The sequence below is a fragment of the Embiotoca jacksoni genome, unplaced genomic scaffold (assembly GCF_022577435.1).
Source record: "Embiotoca jacksoni isolate LCO1_2020_lvr unplaced genomic scaffold, fEmbJac1.0.p SCAF_13, whole genome shotgun sequence".
In the NCBI taxonomy this organism is placed as follows: Eukaryota; Metazoa; Chordata; class Actinopteri; family Embiotocidae; genus Embiotoca; species Embiotoca jacksoni.
In genome coordinates, this window is record NW_027185263.1 from 14548339 (window position 1) to 14570920 (window position 22582).

Genomic DNA, 22582 nt, shown 5'->3' on the forward strand with positions numbered 1-22582 from the left:
AAGCTATAGTGGCTTAAGTGCTGTGGGGGGAAAAAAATGCTTGGGTGCTGCACCTTTAGTGTTATATTGGTACGAAACACCCTGAAATCTATGCATATATGTTGCAATACTAATATCAATATTCACTGCCTTGAGTTCCTTCATACTTTTTTCTTTTTGACTGTTATGAATGTAAGTGTGCAATTTAGGTCACATTTAGGTTGCACTGTCCAGTCAAATGATGACAATCAACTGCTTCCATGGCAAAATCGTTGTTCCATCAACTCAAAGTTGCATGATAATAAACTATAAACTATAGTGGCTTAAGTGCCACTAGTATAAAAAGCAATAAAATAGCAGTACAAAAATATTAAATATACTGTGCATTTTATATTTAATATTTTTTTACTGCTATTTTATTGCTTTTTATTATTCTATTATTATCTTATTGCTTCCTGTATGCTGCTGTAGCGAGAGAAAAAAAAATCCCCTTTGGGGATTAATAAAGTAACTACCTACCTAACACTGGGTTAAGGTAAACAGGTCCAATCTATTGCAACTAGATCTAGGATAGGGTCATTCGCAGACGACCAATCAAATTACAGGAAAAACCTTGCGGGCGAGTTTAGGATCGTCGTGGGAGAGGCGGGTCCCGGAAGAGGCGTTCCGCGAAAGCACGTTCGGCGTGTGCTGTCAGTGATCGAAGAAGCGCACATGTCCGGGATGTCGTCGGTACGTGAGTTGTGAGAGACACGTTGGACAGTTTCTGTTCTCTGTTATTCAGGACGGACCAGTCGTGAACAAACTTAGTTGGCACGATGTTTAACCGCAAGGATCGCTCTACATTTATTACCGTGGCATGATGGCAACTGCAGCAGGAGGAAGACGCTTCATTTGTGCTCTGTCAACAAAACAGCAATGTCTGAATATACTTTCATACTAACAGAAAATGTATTTCTCTAGTTCATAGTTGGGGTTTAAAAATCAGCAGCTGATCACAAGTTAGGATATACGTTGCCGGCTTGCAGCCTGAAATCTGAGTTTATTACCAAGAGACAGGCATTCACAGTTTTGGGTAGCCCTCTTATTGTTTTTTTCAAACACAATTAACTAAAAAATTGCACTGATTATTACCTGCTTAGTATATTTGCAGCCTTTTCCACTGTTTCTTAAATATTGCTGTTACAAATGGGTTGCGCCTGTAATATTTAAAATGAATTGTGAATAATTAACAATTCATTTAGAATATACTTTTCTTCTCCGGTGAAGGTCGACAGCAGATTTAGATGCCCAACAGGTCGAAGCTCTGGTCCTGGCTCAGGTTTCTGTTGACATGGAGGCCAGCTCATCTGATTCAGAATCCAAAAACTACATAGCCTTACCAAAGTGTTTTTAAAAGGATTAAACGACATTAAAGCCAGATTGTCATGCTTATAATACTTGTAATCAATACAGCACTTTACAATCTCAATAGTGCACAAACACTTTGTCTACTTTTGTCTAAGTAACTAGCTACATTATTAGCTGCAGTTGACACCACGGAGACGTGGGCCCAATGTTAAAATTAAACCAGATACATGCTATAAACTATAGTTTAATTAAGAGGAGGGAGGTGGAGGGAACCTAGCAATCCATGTTTTTTTTATCAAAATATTAGGAGAAACAAAGAAAATGGACTGTTATTACAGTTGTAATCCACTAGATGGCTTAGGAGACCTTACATTTGCCGTCTCTATCTCTGGACAAGAAGGATGTCTTCTTTTGTTTTTGAATGGTGCCTCTTTGCTCTTTGATTGGATATTGGGTTATTTTTCAGTAGATTTAACAGTATAAAAGCATTTAACATCGATTCAGCTTCTGGTGAACAAGATATGAACTATACAAATGACAACATCTTTCCATATCAGCTATAAAACGTAACACGACATGTGCATTTGAAATCCTGGCACTTTATTGTTCAGCATCACAGTTATTAATTCACCATTTTTCCTTCATATCTTCTGAATGAAGGTACCTATTTATGACAGTTATTCTTCCCACATTTTAAAATCATCAGCATGTGCCCCTTATTATTTTTTTATGGTTTGTCCTGTTGGATTTCTGAAACACCTGCAAACCTTTCTATATCCTCCCTCTAAAACCAACATACACAGTAGTGCTTTATTCACAGTAACACAGGCTTTTAGATGCTATCCATGTACAGTAAATTATTCATATTGTATGCTACACATGGCTATCTCAACAGCTGTCCGTGTTGACATTTTTTTTTATCACAGCACTTCCTTTCAGAGGAAATTTAAGAGTACCAATACACTGAGTATTCTGCAGATTCTCAGAATATGTTCGCCTTCGTGCTCCGTGTTGCTTTGACACGATGTCACGCAAAATAAAATGATTCATTTAAAAATCCCGATCTGAGTTTTACAGACCTGAAAGTGTGTTGCCTTCTCTTGACACCATAGGTTGGAACGTTAGATTATTTATAAGTTAATAAGTTAGTGTTTCTGCTCAATATAATAGTGCGAGATGGCTGCTTTCAGTCCCGTGTCCTTACAATTTATTCCTATTCAGATAGCCCTACAAAAGAGGCACAGACTCCTGTGTGAGTGTGTGAGGGAGGATGGTGTCGACAGGAGAATACCTCTTCTTTCCTGTTGGCACTGACGGCCTCCACAACCGCAGGGAGGGAAGTTTACTGCTGACTCTAAAACTTTACAGTTGACCTCCTCGCCTTATTTTTGATCCAGTGGACGTGTTCTTTCAGTGTGAAGCTCCGCTCAGCCGAGGAGAAAATGCACACAACAGAGGTTTAAGAAAGGCCCAGCACAGTGGGAGGTCTTCTCTGATCAATTGTCCTCCTGAGTGACCATGTTTTTTTTTTTTGTTGTTTTTTAACACCAATAGCTATAGTAGAAAAGAAACAATTTTGCAATGACTGTCCGACTATTTTAACATGAATGACAATAAGCATAAACAGATGTAAGTCTTTATTATTCTATTAAACTTTAAAGAAATTTAAAATACTGCCTAAAAATATAGTTGTTATTTAACTGTTACGAGATGTAGCATCTGTATTAATGACACTGGATGAGTTCCACCAATTATTCATATATTGGGAAGTGAAACTGCACTTTCTCTTCAACATGAACTGGAAATTATATAAATTGTATTTTATTTGGTTGAAATGTTTGTTAATGTTGAAAATATATGTTCCTATGATATTTTTTTTTTATAATCAAACAGGCTTTTATTTTAGATCAATTGCAAAAATTTAGAAATAAATAAATAAAAAAAAAATCATAATAAATATAAAAATGTATAAAAACAATTCTATCCCTCAGGCCACCTGCACATATTTATTGAGAACAAGATTTACAGTACAGCAACATGGCCACCCTATTTTCAAAGTTAATAATGGTGATTGCATTCTTCTTCATACAAAAGACAGCATTTCTAAAAGAAAACAAATGTGTGTAAAACTAACTAGTCTAAAAAAAAAAAAAAAAGTTTCTATTGTGGAAAATCCTCATGCCGTGGCTCATTATTTAAAAAAAAAAAAAAATACTGACTCCAGGAAATGTACCCTGCTGCCACAACAAACCTGGGCCACTGCTCAGGAGTAAATGTAGTTGTGCATCATCTTTTTGCGTAGATATGCAACTATTACCATTTGTTTTCCTGCATGGAATAATCTCTAAATAGGTCAGTGACATTTTGTCCCGGTGTCCCACTAAGCGCCAAGTTTACGGCAGAGTTTTATTGTTTTCTCTCTGAACCTGTTTCAGGGATCTCGTTTTTCTCCCTCATTAATCAAAGATGCTATACTGTCAGATCCAGTGTGTGAACCATTGTCAGTTTACAGAGTGCCAGTATCTCTAGAGCAGCTGAGATGGGCAGGATTTTCTCATTTGAATCCATGAGTCCATGTGCTTGGAAGAAGGGATTCCTGATATCACCATGACTCCTCTTTTTGTTCAGATATCATGTTTCTTCTTAATATACTTTGTCCTTGGTGAGCCTTTCGTATGTCACACACACATATAATGTGTACTGTACACATTTCAGCAAATGTAGGTGAATGCTGTGTGGAGAAAAAAAAAAAAAAAAAAAAAGGCTTAATATGGGACATGTTTCAAACCATTTCCCAGTGGCTATATGAGTCAATATGTCATTTTAATTATTCCTAAAATAAAAAGTTTTTAGCCATGCAGCTCTGGGAGATGCAGAGGGATTAGCAACTCAAGTGTAGCTTTGCTGTCACAAGCCGTGATGTTTTGGGAATTGCCCTAGCAAGCACTGAGCCGCACTCATGCATACGGAATGAGGTGCAGACGACCGCAGACTCGCTCATTCACCTTTAGTGCTCCGCCACCTCTGCCATGGCCGAGAGCAGTAGCAGCAGCTGTTGCACAACAACGCTTTCAGCGTGTCGTGTGAAGCTTCGATCAGAAATACACAGACAGTAAAGTGAAGTATATAGTATGAAGTAAATAGTCCGGCCTTTATTTTTTTTACTATTTAACAAAAAAAATAAAAGTATTTGCCTTTTTAAAACACTGTTATTAGACAATATATGTGACAAACACTGACACTGTCGAATTAGGGAAATTATATAAAGAGCTGTCTTTGCATTAAAATTCATTTAATTGTTAATTCATTTGGAGTGACAGAAAGATGATCAGAATAAATGGTGTATTTTGAAGGAATGACAAGGCCAAGGCATAGTATTTCTATGATAGAAATTAACAGAGATTAAAGGACACGCCACAAGAGTAGTCTCACAGGCTGCCCTTGCCAAAAAAGAATACGGAAGCACGCAATTGAAACGGAAAGCTTACTTTAGTTAGATTAACCTGAGTGCCCTAATGTCCCGACTCTCATCCGCATGGAGGATCCGCCAGCTCTTGAGTCATAAAGGCATGTGTCCAAGTATATATACTGATCTCCCCCATCTCTGTGTGTGTGTGTGTGTGTGTGTGTGTGTGTGTGTGTGTGTGTGTGTATGTGTGTGTGTGTGTGTGTGTAACAGAATTATTGAGTGTAAAAGCAGTGATGAACTTCACATTTAGGCACGATTTTAGGATTTTTTTTTTTTTGGAGTGCCATGGTAAACCGCTTAACAAAACAACAACAAAAAAAAAACAATGAATTGAGACAACTGCAGAAAACGTGAACAACATCTTTATTTAAACTGTGAAAAACACAAAAGTAATTGATCTGAATACTCAGATTACGTTCACTGAAGACACGTTTCTTAGGTGCTGGTAAAAAAAAGAAAAAGAAATCCTGAGTTTTCCCTTTCAAGTCCACGGTGCAACTTTGGTGCATCAACAGAATGTGAAACTATGTAGTACAGGTGGTAAACACTTTCCTCTTCTCATTGGCAGCATCAACTGTGATCAGTTACAGTATTATGTCTCAAAAGGCTTTGACTTTGACTTTCACGCAAGTGAAAACCAAAATGAAAAGAGTCAAATATTTACACAATTATAAAGAATAATGTCATTCAAAAATGTTCGAATTATTAAGTCAATTTTTTGTCCCACAGAAAATTCCGCTCTAGGCATTGACCTGGCTCATTTTTCAGGGAATTCCAATGAGCAGCTATCATTTTAATGAATGTTAATTAATATTGAACTTTCAATAAGCACTGATTTGATGCTTTTGTAAATCAAAAGATAATCAAATATCTGGTTAACAGGAATGAATTTGGTTTTAAGTTGTTTTATTGGTGTTGTTGTGGTTGTGTTTTTTTTTGTCAAAAAAAAGAAAGAAATACAGGTATAACTCTCATTTTAAAAGTGTGTAAATGGCCGCATCTTGTAACCCAGCATTACGTAAAAGCGAGTATTACACCCGCAGCTTCACCACAGGACATGTGTTAATGTGACGTTTAAAGGTTTAGGAAAAGAAACCTGTGGTTAAGTTTAGGAAAACGAAGCCACGTGGATCGGGTTAGACACCAAAACCACTTAAATTGGATTAGGCAATGCTTTATTTTAAGAAATCCACATCGCGTCCTCGCCAACTCCAGGTTTCATCCATCCATCCGTCCCCAGCCGTCCTCCCTACACGGACTTCAACATTTTAGTCCTTCGTCAAATGATCTCCGTCACATGATATTTGTGCATTCACTTTTTACGCCAAAACGAGGCCAACCGCCAACACTGACACGCTGTCATGGGGTGTATTGCTTTGGTGTGATACCTGGTTGGTGTTTTAACATGACCTACTTCACACTGATATATAATGTTAATATAGCTGGTAAAGGTGTCTTGATCTGCAAACCACCAAATCAGTGTTTATGAGGCAGGTTTATGTTCGCATCGTGACAAGTTCAATAGCAGCAACACATACAGTTTTTAACAATATTTCTAGCTAATTGTTATGTACAACTTCATAAGCTATGTATTCATCACGTGTATGATTAAAAACAACATATAGGAGAGACTACTGTGAGGGAGGTGGGTTTTTAAGTCCTCTTACCGGATTATGTATGTTTTGCAGTTTGTCAGTGGAACTCTTCACGATGGCTTTGGGTGGAACAGTCTTCAGCTTGGCTTTGGTCTGGTAACTGTGATTGTCAGACACCGGACTTGACTCCCTGCTCCCAGATTTGGTCAGCTCAGGTTGTGCGTGTGACCTGCCAGGCAATCTGGTTGAAAGCAGATTTTGGCCCAAGGTGGCAGATGTTGGTATCTGGTAAGGGCTGAATCGCAACCATGGCTGAGTGTGGCTGTAGCGGTGGTTTCGGGCGAGCGAAGGCGTTGCAGGGCATGTGTGGAGAGCTGGAGCGACTGCACCTGGTGCTGCCATGTAGCGGTATGGATACGAGAACAGTCCTCCAAAAGGTGACAGTGAGAGTCCCTGTATGAAAAAATATCAAGCTGTTAACATTCCTGATATTTCAGACAAATAATCTACATACTTGCATGTTTCTGGGAATTGATTTAAACTGATTTTTATTCTGGCAATTGTTGGTAAATGAGGTCAGTAAGGGTGTGAAGAGAATCCAACACCTACTGTATGCTTCACTGACAAAAATTATGAAGACCTTTAAGCTAACAATTTCATATTTAAGTTACACATTTAAACTGTTGTTTACATAAATCAACTGCTTTTCAATGAAAAACAAGAAGGTAATAAAAAGGTCAGTTTTCACTTTTGTTTTTCTTTTCAGGGAAGCGGAAATGGTACAGAGAACTAATTGGGCACCAAGTGAAAGGCAGGAAATCTGTTTTGCTTGTGATACCATAATACAAAGCTAGATCTATAAGGTATACTCAGTTGTGTTGACGAGGGATTTTACCCTTAGAGAAAAGTCATAAATATAAACAGAATTTTCTTCATTATTTCCTACCCTGTAATCACCTCATCACCCCCTGTGAGAGTCTCAAACCCCGGTGCTTCTTGGTGAGCAATCTATTAACTGTAACATTATGATGTCATCTCAAATATACACAACTTTCTTTCTGCTGTACAGATTGTAGCTACTTGGAATTTGAAGTACTTGGGAGTTCATTAAGGGCATGATGTCATGGCTTTGGCAGGAAGCTGGAAACCTTTTTGGCTATTCCTGGCGGCACAAGCCATTAAGATAGTTTCAGTTTTGAGATTTTAAGATATCCTCTCTGAAGATACTGCTGCTCCTCATTATGTGGAATAAACTTTTTGGTGCTCAAAGCTATTTCAATTGATTACTTTTGGCAAGCCAGAGATCTCACTGTGAACACTTTTTCATTGGAGGTTTTCTTTTTGCCAAGGAAAGATTCCCAAGCCAAATAGGTGACAGAAAGGTCCAGAGATCATCCAACATGTTCTCATTCCTAGGGCCTCAAATAATAGCCTGACTCTGCCAGTCTATCGCTCACAGCATTAGTTTTCTTCACTGTGATTATAGTCTGGATATGTTGTTCATATTGACGTTCGCTTAGTCACTCTGAAGGGCAAACCAATCAGCAACCAGTGTCGGTGGTTGATTGTGTCTGTCCAGCCCCTCCTTCGCTGTGATTGGACAGCTGGTGAAAGTGACAAGCGCAGCGTTAACGTTGTTCAACTCTCAGTGACTGGAAAATAAATGGCAAACAATCAGCGCTCAGCGCAGAATCGACACTCATCGCCTCAACACGCTGCTGGTGTTAATTAAAAACAAAATGTTAGCTGGTTTTCTGCACATGCTGATGGTTAAAATTAACATTAGGTCGACGCCCAGTAGCATGGAAGGACTGTAAACAATTCCCTATGTAGCGTGTCCAGACCCATAAATTCATGCAGTGAATTTGGGTCTGGCTACGCTACATAATGAATCTGAATTTGGTTAGACACATAAAGGTCTTGGCTTGGGCCTGGTAAAATCATGGTTTAAGTTACTTAAAAGAAATTCACTTTGACTTCTGCTTTTTCATTGACTCGAACCAGCCTCCCAGATGGAAGTCCTGGGTTTGCTCCATCCAACCACCAACAACCTCATCTCACCATTGACTTTATCCCTCTATGTAATTTGTCACAAGACCTTCTTCAAACAGCATTACTGAACATCCTGAGAATGAGAATGAGCTAGTTTATCTTGAATAACAAACAAATTGTATCTGGAAAGACACTTAAAATGTACTCTCAACAAAACTATACACAGAACGCTTTTTTTTTTTTTTTTTTTTTTTAACCCCCATTTTTCATTAGTTAAAGTAAAAGATCTAAACTTTGTCTATACACACAAAAGGTTTATTTTGCACACAGATTTGTTGAAATCTGTGTTAATGAGCGATGGCGTTAAGGTATGGGCAGACATAAGCTACCGGCGACGAACACAGGTGTATTTATTGAAGGAATGCAATAATGATGGAAATTTGAATGCAAAGAGATATCGTGACAAGATCTTGAGGCCCATCGTCATGCTATTCATCCGCCACCATTGCCTCATATTGCAGCATGATAATTCATGGCCATGATGCAAGAATTTAAACAGAATTCCTGGAAGTTGAAGACATCCCAATTCTTGCATGGCATGCATACTCACCAAAGAGCAAGTTTGAGATGATCTGCGTATACGACATTGCGTTCCAATTCCTCCAAATATCCACCAACTTGTCAGAGCCGTTGATAAGGAGTGGACCAGCATTCTACAGGCCACAATCAACAAACCTGATCAACTCTATGAAAATGAGATGTGTCATACCGCAGGAGGCAAATGGCAAATGGTGGTCACACCAGATACTCACTTGTTTTCTGCCCCTCATAGCCATTTGTATATTTGTTCCTAGTAATTTAAAAAATTGCAGATAAAACTGCACATTTTAGAGTGGCCTTATATTGTGACCAGTCCAAGGTACACCTTCGAAATGATCATACTGTTTAATCATCATCTTTATCTTACACACGTGAGGTGGATGAATTATCTTGACGAAGGTGTAATGCTCTCTAACACAGATTTCAACTATAATTGTAAACACAATTTAAGAGGAATAATCCTTTTTCGTTCGTACAGAAGAAGTCTTAGGTCTTTTACTTCATGAAAAATAGGGTGAAAACAAAAGTAACGGGTTCATATTTATGTTGAGAGTAATTTTAGGACCACAATGGTCGCAGAAGCCAACAACCTCAGCTCACCATCTGTTCACTGTTCAAATATGCGTACCATGAGAATACAGTGCTCCTCGTGAAGCCTACCTGAGTTGCCAGCATGTGCTGTGACATATGAAGCATGAAGGGAGATGAAGAGGTGATGTTTCGAGAAGACAGACTTCCATTTTCTAAGTCACTTACTCCAGGCAAAGAGGAAAATACATCTCCCATACTCATCGTGGGAAAACCCTCTGGCTTCATTGACAGCTGTCCAGGATGAAACAACAATGGTGCTCCCAGCTTAATAAACGGTTGGCTGTGCACACTTGAGAAATCCAAAGTCTGACGTTGACCAGCACTGACGGATGATGGGCTGGGCAATTGCAACATTATAGGCAGGACTCCATCTTTGATTTCACTCATCTGCTTTTCTGACTCCGCAGAGTAACTATCGTCTGTCATTCGAAACATTGTTCTTTCTTTAGTTGCTTCCTGATTGCTGTCACTCTTACTGAGATCAAACTTGCTCTGAAGTATCTCCTCGCCCTTGAGACTTGAAGTCAATGTATGTTCAGTTTTGGAGCAGGTGGCTTCTGCAACGGCGTCATCTTGTAGATCGATATCGGATTCGCTTCCAACATTGTTCTCATCTGCGGGGAAAAGATATTATTATTTTAAAGAATTTTATATAGTTAAAAGTGAAAAGAGAAAATTTTTGCTGTATCACCATGGACACACAGGTGATAAGACTTTTGAGAGTCAGAACTTAGTGCAGACATTTTGAACCATGAACAAAACGATGTTCATGTGTAACTAAACAGCCAATTTATCAAAGCAAAGTAGTTTTATTTTGTCAAATTGAGAAACACAGTGGTTGAAAACTAAATAAATGTGGATCAAAATATGTAAATAATGAAATAAACTATGGCTAAATTCCATGTAACTGCTCCAGTATAAGGGTTGTAGTATCTAACACACCGGCTTACTGTCACACCATCATGGATTACTGTACATTTGAATAGAACTAAGCCGTCATTACTGTTATTGGAGACCCCTGTGCTTTTCCAACTGTGACATGTTCAAATGTCTCTTGTGAAAAAGTTTTGTTAACTTTGTGATCTTGCCAGAGTTAAGATAAGAAGCCCTGAATGCACCGCACTAAAAAAAGGCTGTAAAAGGGAAAATGGGAGCTTTTTTCACAACAAGTTCAAGTTCAAGATTGCAAATACGGGGAGCATGCTGAGGCAGAATCCAAGCTACAGATAAAGTTTCAAACACAGCAAGAACCAAATAAAAGCAAAACAAAACAACAACAAATTAGTAAGGTAGGGCTGGGGTTTTAACAGTGTTCATAAAAGGTGAGGGGTTATGTATTTCTCCTTTTTGCTAAGGGGAGGTAACCTGGTGGGCCAGCTGGATTCAAAATATGACGCTAGCATGTTGTCATGCTTCAAGTTGTGCGTTTGTGTTAGAATCACAGTCGTTCCGATGAATCACCATCCCATGGGGACTTACAGACAGCTATGAGCGTGATTTAGGTGTGACCACAGCGACTGGCAGCAGTCCGTTCGAAAATAACAATGATCCAATTGGGTGACATTATCCCGTGATAGACGTAACAGTAATAGCCAGATGGTTCATCCGATTTCAAAAAGCCTGTCCTTTTCCAAACAGTTTACACTGTTTCTCAGATCTCTGATGGTTCTGTGGAATAAACCATCTGGTGGGCAAGGTTAGGGGAGGTTTTGTTTTCTTGGTCGAGCAGAGATTTAACTTTATTGAAATCACATCTTTGCCCTGTTGTATTTATTTAAAAACAGGAAATAATTGCCCGTAAATGATGATGGTAGAGCCCAATTTGGCTCATAAAAGTTGCGTCATTATACAAGAAGCACAAAAATCCTGTCAGTTTCCTTTGGACTAAATGTTATATCTCGCAAAAGTTTCAGTTTTGAAAGTTTTATTTATAAGATTTAACCCCTCCCAACCCCAGTAATTTTCCTACAGTTCCCGGGTTTAGACAATTTTAAACATTATCAAATTTCAATTTGCAAGCTGAAAATCATAGTTATTTTGCAGCTATAATGTTACAAACCTATTTATAAAACCAAAGATTATCATTACCTATGTGTAGTGACTGTAGATTAAAGTTAGGTCAACAATTAGTCCTACAAAATCAGTTGGATTCATGCACACTATGCAATATTGGCTGCTTAATAACATAAAGTACTCACCCTGGGAGGTTGTTGTGGACATTAGAGGGCTGCTGATCAGTTCCCGGGGGGAATAAAAAGGCTCACTGGTACTGGGTTGCTCACACGAGTCATCAGAATCCGCACAGTCCTGGTCTGCTTTGCTATGATTGTCGTGCAGCGAAGAAATGTTGAACTGTCTATTTCTATGGACGACAAATTGAGATTAAGTTTATAGGTGTATTTTTTTTGTATATTCTGCTGTGCTTTAGTTGCAAAGTACATACCTCTTTTCTCGTCTCCCATTTCCTGTGTCTCTGAATCCTTTGGCAAAGGGATTGTTGTCAATTTTGAGCTGTGTAATCTTTTTTTTTTTTGGGAGGGGGGGGGGGAGGGGGGAGTCTGTATGTTAGTCATTGCAAAAGTACAGCTCTCTTTGCACAGTGACAGATAAGTGCAATATCAATATTTACAAAGCTGCGTGGGACAAATCAAGGCCCATTTCTGCAGAATCTTTTCAGGCCCTACAACTCTAACATTTTACTCCTAAATCAACTCAGCAAGTGCAAGACTCCTCTAATTTGTCACACCTTTTTCCATACAAATAAAACCCTTATCACTGTATGTGTCCTTTGCACGTGAGGATGTGGAGGATGGGGTTACCTTTTCGTTCTGATAGGCAGTGACAGCGATGAACTCTGTCTCTGGGAAAACATAAGTCCGGAAGGTGCTGTATGGCAGCTTCATGATGTCGTTGGCTCTCACAATATGAAATCTGGGCTGGTATTTATGCATGGAATTCAAAATTGTCTGGAAAATGAAAGACAACTTAATTTAAATAAGTTTTGTTCGCATAATTACCCGCAATGACACAAATTTATAAGTAGGTCTGTAGTTAAAAAAAAAAATTAGAAAAATATTGACAATTTTCCATAAATTCAGAACAATCCTCAACTGTACTTACAAATCCATGCTTATCCGAAATGTTATTGGTGAGTTTAAGTTTATGGAAAGCGACGGGCTTGCTCATCCACTGCTCTCCTTTGGACGGACTGTCCGGGTGGATGTACATGCGCTTTGGCATCTCCGGGTCAGCTTTTCCGGCCACCATCCAGCAGGAGTTGTGAAACTTGTAGCGGCAGTCATCGACAGCGACGATGTCCATCAGCAGGATGTACTTGGCTGTTTCATCCAACCCGTCCACGCGCACTTTGAAAGGCGGAAACATCCTCCTGTGGTAGATAATTAATTCAATTAAATTCATATATGAGCATTAAAAATAGTTGTGACTTTTTTTTGAAGCAGGAAGCTTCCTTATGTATTTTTTTTTTGGAACATGTTTGATGGAAAACGGATGATTTAACAGTCGGAAAAGAACAGGAATTCAAGTGGAATTAATCCAGGCGGAATGAAAGAATTGAATCCGCGGGATAAATTAATTAATTAAACAATGAATTATTTAAAATGAGACTACCTAACCATAATAATCATCATGTATACGGCGTTTGTACTGTTAGCGCTCCAATTATATGATTAGAGTAACTGCATTTAATCCACTGATAAAATTGGCAGTAATTAGGCTACTTGCCTTCCTGATTTAGTGATAACCATCTCCGTTCCCATTTTGTGAAATTCTTTCCATAAATTATTTGATTCGAGCGTAACTTTCGGGTCGTCATCCGGCCGCTCATCTGTCTGCAGGCTCTTCAAGGAGCGCGGGTGAACCGGCCGATGTTGGCGTCCCAGAGCTGCGTGCAGGTGCAGCCCCGCGTCAGACGCGGCTTGCTCCGCCAGAGGCTCGGAGAGGGAAGCGACGTCCGGAAAAGTCAGCGCTGCGGGGAGAAATGAGGGTTGAGCGCTGCTGAGCAAGGTTGACAAGGACAGGGCACCTGATCGATGAACCTGGAAAGGATGGTAAGCCATGGTAGCCGCTGTGGCAACTGGATCTCTCATCAGGGCATCCGGTAAGACTCGGGTCACAAGCAGCCCACTTGCTGCAGGCGCACGGGCGTCCAAATCCAATTTGCAACAATCTTTTGAAGAGTTTGTGAGTTTTTTAGCATGACCAAGAGGTGTTAAGAAGGGATGAAAGTGTCTAGAATACTCCAGGTGTTGCGGATGAAGTAAGGACACGCTGGTGGACCCACCAAGGAGAGGGCAGCGCACTTTGGCACCATGCATAAAGCAAAAAAAAAAAAAACTGCAGTGGTACCTATGGAGAGGGCAGAGAGGGAGGCAAAGAAATTGTGTTTACACAGTCACACGACTGTGCTCCCTTCACATGGCACACTAATAGGCCAAATTTCTTCACTGTGCCTCACTGTCTGCACCAATTGCAGAGCAGTGGGCGTGGCTTGCAGCGCTCAGGATAGACCCTGATAGCCGGATTTTAGAGCAAGGCGGGGACAACATGCAGAACTATTTTAAATAAGTATAGCAAAGATATCATGGCGATAATAAAGATAGCCTAATAATAAAAATATAGGCCGAATACTAATGTAATAATAGGCACCTTTCTTGTGAACTAAAGTCATTTACAGAGTTAAACCCAAAGGCTAATCTAATCTGCCACTTGTGGTAAAATAGTATACCAGTATATAATTGTTATTATCCTATTATTATTATAATCATCATTATTACAAATGGAGAAATTAATAGCAGCCTGACTGTCTGCTGTGTTGCCATGGCACCACACTTACCCACTTCTTGAAAACACTCAGGGTTTTTGATTTAGGGGGCCTCCATGATTCTGTTAATTAAGGGCACCGGTTTGCTGGCATCCCGCAAAGAGCCAAGAGCTCTCTCCTGTCACTTCACATTTAGGCAACTGTCCAAATCCTCAAGTTGCCTGTTCCAGTTTCCTTTGTGGAGCAGCACACATCAGGCTGCATTGCTTTAAGAAAACAAGACTGTAGCAGTAAAATAGAGGACGGGTAGCCCCTCACTGGCCCCGGGCTGCGATGGATGCACCCAACCTTCTGTCTGTCCCAAAAAACAGTCTGCAATCAAACACAATCTTCATGGTTTTTTTTACGATAAATCATTACAATCATTACAATTCACATGAAACGTTCCGTTTTCAAAACAGTTTGACTTCTAAGTACTCCTTTTGTTTCTCAGCTGATATACAAGCCTTCATGTAAACAGATTACTCCCTTTCGTATGTCTTCTCTCTCCTCATCAACCTCTAAATATATAAAAGCCTCCTTTTAAAGTGCATCAGGCCTTCTAATTAATGTGCACATGTGCAAGTTGCGGATGAACCACTTAATGTGAGAGTAGCAGTAATTAAATGTCATTTCACATATTGTGAGGTGGGTAAACAACGTTAACGTGCCTCCATAGAAAAATTTAATTAGGCCTGTAGCCATTTATCTTAACTCATCAAATCTAATGATCCAAATAAAGGGAGCTTGTGTAAAACTTCAGCATAGGGGTCTCTAGTGATGACAATACTTTATTTGTTTAGCCTTTTTACTGACCTATGTCCAAATTTGTTTACCACACTGTTTAAATCCTGAAGTTTAAGCTCTACTGCATTGTAATGTACCCATTTTTTTCAGAATAATTCACACATCCATTACACTTGTTAGCAAATATTTTGTCCCCTGCAAAACAATAAAAACATAATAAAAAATACAACAGTCTGTATGTATCTTTGCAGCTGAATCCAAAAATGTTCTTAGAATTTGTCAATCACCCATTGTGTTTTTGTTTCAGTAAACTCATACGGACATTGAAAAGTGGTATTAAGGAAAGTGGAGCCCCTCTTTGTATTCTGAGGCCTAATACAGGTAAGAGAGGTTTACATGTTTTTAGGTTTTTAGTGTAACAGCAGCTTTATTTATGACTAAGTAATATACACTCTGTCACATAAAAAACCATGCATAATCAACAAATTCTAAACACAGATTGGAAGTCAGTGTAAACAAGTAGGCTACCATAAATTCCAGCTATTTTACTTTTTAGTAAAAAAAAATAAAATACATAATTTTGTTCCCAAGTCTAATCATCTTTGTTTCTTTTTTTTTTTTTTTATATTTTTTTTTTATCTTGTTTTGTTTTGTTCTGAGGTGAAATCTTTAACTAATTAAACCACTATTTCTCCAGTTACACAACTCTCTTAATTTGAATAATTTGAAACTGTTGCCTATTCTTGGAGAAGCTACTTAGTAGATAAAACACTCCGCATTTGAATGTTTCGTCTCATAAAAGCATTTGGGTCAAGTGGATGGGTGGATTCATAGATCTTTGAAGTATATTATAACATGACTTGTACTAATTTCAAAGTGTTTTACCTTTTTTGTATTTTTAAATTGACATTCCTAAAAGAATGTAGGCTACACAGAATGTAGACTACACAAAAAAATAGTTCACAACCCTCGTTTTAATTCATACAGAGAAAGGGACATATACACATCTTTACTATTAGTCTGGAAATAAAACCCTATTACAAATAATCCAGAACAAGTGCAGAACTTTAGTTCAATGCTTCATGTCTCTTTAGTACATCTTTCCTCCTTGGATACATTAACCCCAAAACAAACCTGTCTCTGTGCTGTATACCAAAAGCTGAACTACAACGAGTGCAGGGTGAAGTGGAGTGTTGCCTGACAGTTACAAGGCCGGAAAGGCTCAGACTAGGAAGTGATCTCACAGGTCCCACCAATGATATATGGCTTTCAAGATAGTGAACGGTAACATGTAATCAAAGCCATAAAATGAGTTCAGAGAGGCGTGATTGGGAGATAAGAGACCATTCTCCGTCTCTTTCTGTAAATATTCACAGAAATTGCATGCTTGAGTTTGCTTGCAACCATTGAAAACATTGAAACACAATAAGTTTGTGGTTTGGAAGGGGATGCAGTAGTTGGGGTCTGCGTTCCCTCACTCACCACTATTGTGAGGGATGGTCTATGAGCTGAGGCGCCCCCCCCCCACACACACACACACACACCCTCTTCTCCAAATTTTTTCTCTGGCGCAGCTCCAGCCAACAGCATGAGAGAAGCGGCAGAACAGGAAGGAGGTAATCAATCTGAGTGATGGTGCATGGATTTCTCCTCTCTGGTCACAGTCCACACCTGGGACAAATTCAGAAGAATGTTAGGCCACTGAGAATTCCTGGCAAGTCATCTAAAGGGCAAGCCAGTAAAGTCCATATCACATCTGAAGGATGGAGAGCACTCTTAAAAGACAAACGGGAGGAAGAGGACAGGATGATAACCTAAGAGCAGGCTTAAGGCTGAGCAGAGAAGTCTAAGGATCGGTCACTCCAAGTGTCGTCTTGGCTCCGTAGAGTCTTGTTTTAATTATGACATCATACTGGTAACATAGTAGACACAAACACATGGATCTGTTTATCTGGACTGTAAGATCTACATGCTGAGATTTCCATAAGCAGGAAGCTGAATCATGACAAAAATAGCAAATTTATGTATTCAATCATGGAGTATCTTTTCTGTGTTTCGTATGTAAGTGTAATTTACAAGGACATGCAGTAAAAAGTGCATATCACTGATCATATCATACATGACATTGAAATAGTATCCGTTAATCTACTGATTATTTATTCTGCCAAAGAGGTCATGCTTTCAGTGCTTGTTACTTCCACCAGTCTCACATCAAAATGTTTAATAGCTACGTTGGTCCACAGTGAAAACCGTATGAGTGTGACTGTGAAGGCTCACAAATTGTAAGAGGCTTACGTTTTTTCTTGGCCTTTTCTTTTACAGAGGTGGATCCAAAAGTTCAGAGACTATTCCTGTTGCGCCTGAACAGTGGGCAGCAGCTTGACGTGCACTGAGCAAGGGGAATCTATAACCTTGGTGAGTAAATAATCCAAGTTTTGTTGCTTGGTCAACATCAGCACCTGTGTTACATGCGTTTTTGTGACCACTGGTCTGGGCACATTCGCGATTTCTCCTTTGACATGAGCAAAGGGCGCACGGCAAATTTAGTGTCGAACTTCTGAATGCTTCAGCAATGTACAGCAATGAAGCAATGACACATTTTGAGAGACAATCGCGTTTCAAGAGGGGCAGAGTGTCACTGTTCAAGACAGAAAAAGGGGCGTCTGGTCATAAGCGCAACATGGTGTATTTTCATTGACATTCGTGGAGTTGGGCACTGTGAATTTGTTATGAAGAGTCAGACTGCCAATACTGACTTCAACTCTGGTGTCCTGTGATGTAAGAGGGAAAACACTCAGAGCAAACCAGCTGAAATTCAGTGCGATGCCATTTGGGTTTTCCAACAGGCAAGTTGCTTGCTGGATTTGGCTCTCTGCAATGTCTTTCCGTTCCCCAAAATTTCACATATACTTTGATGTATGTTCTCTGCTGAAGTTTCAGGTACATCGAAAAATTGCAGATACGTACGTACCAGTGGTCACAAAAACATGTGTAACTCTGGTGCTGATGTTGACCAAGCAACAAAACTTGGAATACTTTTTCACAAATGGTATAACTTCCTCCCACTTAGAGCACATCATGGTGCTGTGAATCGTTCAGGTTCAATTGGAGCAGCATCAGAACTTTTTTGATCCACCGATCTTCACCCTTATTGGCTTATTGTATCTATTACCATTGTGTCAGTTACAATAGTCATGCAACTTAATTTCAATTTTCTTCAACTTAAACACCACAATTCTTTATTGAAATCTTGCAGTTAATGTTGAGTGCATTCACTGCTTGACTGCAAGAGTTACTGAGGCTATGCTACCATCCTCAATAGGCTGTTATAATACATTTTGTTGATGTTGTAAAATAAAATACTTAAGTTTCTAGAAGATACGTTTTTATAATAAGGCTTATATTTCATCTTCATTAAGCCCATGTAGGGCACTAGAAACTAGAATATCTTAGCTGCTTGCACAACTGACCCGTTAGTTTTCAATAGAAGCAAGTTCACTTAAGGGTTCACTGAAGTGAAGGTCTTTGTCACATGTACGCTTCAACAATGCCTCCTCTTTGAAAAGCCTGATGTTTACTGGCATATTGAAGACCAACATTTAGATAATTCACGGAATACACATGGTCATGTCCACACACTTCTTCTTTGTTTTGAACTAAAAGCCACCAGTCTACTTGAAGCACAGTATTATCAGCTCTGTCTAGTCATTAACACCGAAGCCGATTGGCCTCGGGCTATTTTCTCGCTTGACCTCCATCCTCTATCACTTTAGCTTTTCTTACTTAGCTGAACGATACAATGAAAGAGGAGCTGAGTGATACAACGAGCTGCAGGATGAATATATAGAGATAGATAGGTGATGCCTCACTGCGTTACAGATACGTTTTCTGTCTTTTTTACTCTATTAGTATAAAACAAGAAAACAGAAATAATTTAGAGAAGTTTAGATTTTGGAGGCTGGTGCAGGGTCCCTGTCTGAGCACACTTGGTCCTGGCCCACCTCTTAGAACCTTAACCTCAGCAGGGTGATGTAGCTTCGACTTGGTCACCTCCGAGTGCCTCTGGGTACCCAACTCTCCTCTCACCAGTCCGGCAGGCAGGAAACTGGGGGAATAGTCTGCAGTTGTTGATTACTATTTATATGCAAGACAAAAGTAATGAATAATGAGACTACTTAAATTTCATCCATCCATTATCTACACCCGCTTTATCCTGAACAGGGTCACGGAGGGGCTGGAGCCTATCCCACCTCACTTTGGGAGAAGGCAGGGTACACCCTGGACAGGTCGCCAGTCTATCACAGGGCCAACACTTATAGACAGACGGAAACAAAGACCATTCACACAGGTTACCCAAATTTCAGGAATTGAAATTGTGTTATTTAAGTTTAATAATGAATTAATTACATTACTTGTTAATGCCAAAAGAAGTGAAAAAGCAGTAATGCATAATTTCCACTAGACTCTAGAAAGTAGTATCAAAAGAAACTATGTGTCTGTGGTGTCCACAGCTGTTCTTATACCCGTCCACCAGGGACTGAACTCAGGGCCTTAGTCTTGTACTAACATGGTTGCTTCTGCATACAGTGCCCTCCAATTATGATCAACTTACATTTAATGGTCTTCACAAGCACATGTATTTCACTATTCCGTAGAAATGGCTGTATTGTGCTGATTGCCTTCAATTGCAGGTGTGCAAAAGTTAACGACTGACAAGTGTAACTCGCTGGCCCCGTTTCACACATGCCTGTATGCCTCTATGCCTGAGGGCATGTAACAGCAGCCTTCATTTCAGTCTATCTTTTTGATCTGTTGAGATTGCAGAGCACAGAGTGCAGACTCCAACATAAAGACCAGAGAATTGACTGGAATGGAAAATGAGAAAACAAAACCACAACAACAACAACAACAAAAAGTATTTGAGAACTGTAGCACAGGAAATGGATATGTGGAGTACAGCAGTGTAGAAAGTTCAATGGGTTAAAAAAGAAACCACTGGTTGACTTTAAAATGAACACAGAGCGGGTCACCAATGGAAGACAATTGCAGTTGATAACAGAAAAATCCTTTAAGCCGTAAAAAAGGACCCCAAAACAAGAGTCAACGTCATTAAGGCCAGCTCTGAGAGCCCTGATGCAAATGTATCACCATTCATAATTTATTGAAGACTTCGACAGCAGACTTACAGAGGCTATACTACAATGTGTTTGTTAGTTTGGAAAAAGATGTTGAAACCATTCCAGCTCATCAGAGGAGGTGGTAATGGTGTGACCCGGGAGTGTGTGGCTGCTTTGTTTATTTTTTGGCAGATAAATGCGGCAGCAGGATGGATTTGTGTTTTACCTGCTGAAAGAGAAATTGAAGAGAGAAAGCCCCAAAACAACCATCAACTGAAGGCAGCTGCTTCCAAGGCCTGGAAAAGTATTTCTACAGATCATACTACACAATTAGTTTGCTTCAATATTGTAAAATGAAAGCTAATATTGCCATGTTATGATGTCAAATTTAAATGCCTGAATCAGAAAAACATCACATTTCACAAGAATGTTAATATACTTTTGGAGGGCACTTCATATGTAAACGAGGTGGCAAAAATATCAGAAACACCATGCAGTAAATTTTGTATAATATAATACTACCACAGAATACAACATTTCATTGTACAGGCATCACATATTTCAAGCAAATAGTGCATTGTGTAGCATGTGTTTGTTGGAACCAATTTAAAGCATCACAAAATCAAAATATAATTTTCATGATCAGAAAATCCATCATTTGGCTATTAATGTAAAATATATCTTTGATCTCACAAGTTGAGACGGAGAGAAAGGTAGATAAAGCTGGACTGATTTTATAGCGTATAAAATCATGTGTATTTACTGTCAATGGCTTGTGTGCGTATCCACTGACCTCTGAGAGAGACATTTTGTCTACCAGATAAACTTAATGCTGCAGTAACAAATTTTGGGTTGTATTTACCCATTTACAGCAGTGTTTCAAGCACAGACTCTTAGTGTCTGGGATGCCAACCTAATCTAATGGAACAGAGGCAGAGACACAACTAATTATAAAGAGAGGGCCAAGTCATTGTTCTTGCTGCAGGGACTATAAATATATAGTCCCAAATTTAATCAGGGGCTAATAGACACGCTGTAAGAGACGCCAGTCAATTCTAACCATTTTAAAGCCTCGTGAACTCCCAGTGCAAAGTGGCACCGGCTGCAAAATGTCCAATGGCCGTTGGAAAAAAAAGCCTCTTTGGTTCACCTAATGGAATTAAAAAATATTTTGGCTTCCTAAACAAGTTAAACATTTGACTCATTGGCGTGGCAGACAGACTTCCTCTGTTGGAAATAAGCTCAATTCTTAATAGAGTTGACTCCCTGTTGAGGCACTATACCGCGATGACTTTGTTTGCTTTGAATTATTGGATTTACAGGAAGATGTGTTTTCCTACAAATTCATTAGCGCTTTCAGAGAAACTGACAGTCGAAACTAGCGACTGACAACTGTTTGTGGATTTAAACTTTGGCAGCTTTGGTTTTAATTTCAAAGTGTAACACACTACATTCCAGTTTTGATCTGGAACAACATGAATAATAGTTTAAGGGCAGCTGTGGCTCAGATGGTAGACAGGGTTACCCTATAATTGTAAGGTTGGTGGTTCAATCCCCAGTTCCTCCTGTCTAAATGCTTGCCTGCCATCAACAGCAGTGCCTGGCAAGCACCTTGCATTGAAGCTCTGGAGCTGTTTGTGTGGAAATTAAACAGGGTAAAGTGCTTCGAGCCTGCTAATATGATAAAGCCATATATACGTGCAGACCGTTTACCATTTATAAAATAGTAAAGAAAGCCTCCTTCTCAGGACCATAATTTTCTTGCTTCCATGTTGTAGTTATCTGAGACTGTACAATACTAAAATAATAAATCCTATCCATACACCACACACATAGCTGGAAATATTAAAATTAATCATTTTGGATGTTCTATTTAGGAGAACATGTTGTTCTAAAGCCACAAAGCCAACTTGATACTGAGAAGGACAAAAACACATTCATGATTTTGCCGGAGAATAAAACAGGTCATGTCTGAGGACATTATTGCTAATGAAGGTTTAGACCTTTATCCCTGGCATGCTGCGTCTCTCTGGTTGCATTGCCGCATTAGATTGGCTCTTGAATCATTTACCCCTCGTCTTGCCGAGCCTGCCACTCCTGTGCATGTTCGGGGATCCATAAGTGTCAGAAATCCCATCAGTCAGCCAGCAGAAGGCTGTTGTAGAACCGCCTTTTAACTCATCTCGACCCGGCCTCGCCCAAAGGTTTTTTTGGAGCATCATCTTTCAATTCTTTTGGAGCTCCTAGTAGCGGTATGTCTTCTGTGAATAGCCCTTTCAACACTTTCTGTGTGTGTGTGTGTTTTTTTTTGTCTTGAAAG

The 22582-nt window shown here is 39.4% G+C and overlaps 1 protein-coding gene across 1 annotated transcript; it reads right to left on the bottom strand.

Annotated features, from left to right (window-relative positions):
• Positions 1-5166: 5166 nt before the first annotated feature.
• Positions 5167-13685, bottom strand: LOC138195962 (T-box transcription factor TBX3-like). Its single transcript, XM_069145616.1, has 8 exons — positions 13321-13685; positions 12697-12964; positions 12396-12542; positions 12020-12096; positions 11775-11938; positions 9646-10190; positions 6466-6846; positions 5167-5240 (listed from the first exon to the last, which is right to left on the bottom strand). Exons 1-8 carry the CDS (start codon positions 13683-13685, stop codon positions 5205-5207), a joined length of 1983 nt encoding a protein of 660 aa, XP_069001717.1. The 3' UTR covers positions 5167-5204.
• Positions 13686-22582: the final 8897 nt, after the last annotated feature.

Coding starts and splice junctions, on each gene's coding strand:
- LOC138195962 (XM_069145616.1), bottom strand. CDS start 13,685: ATGAGAGATCCAGTTGCCACAGCGGCTACCATGGCTTACCATCCTTTC. Junction 12,097..12,395: donor CTGCCTATCAGAACGAAAAG/GTAACCCCATCC, acceptor AAAAAAAAAAAG/ATTACACAGCTCAAAATTGA. Junction 10,191..11,774: donor GTCCACAACAACCTCCCAGG/GTGAGTACTTTA, acceptor TTTTCCCCGCAG/ATGAGAACAATGTTGGAAGC.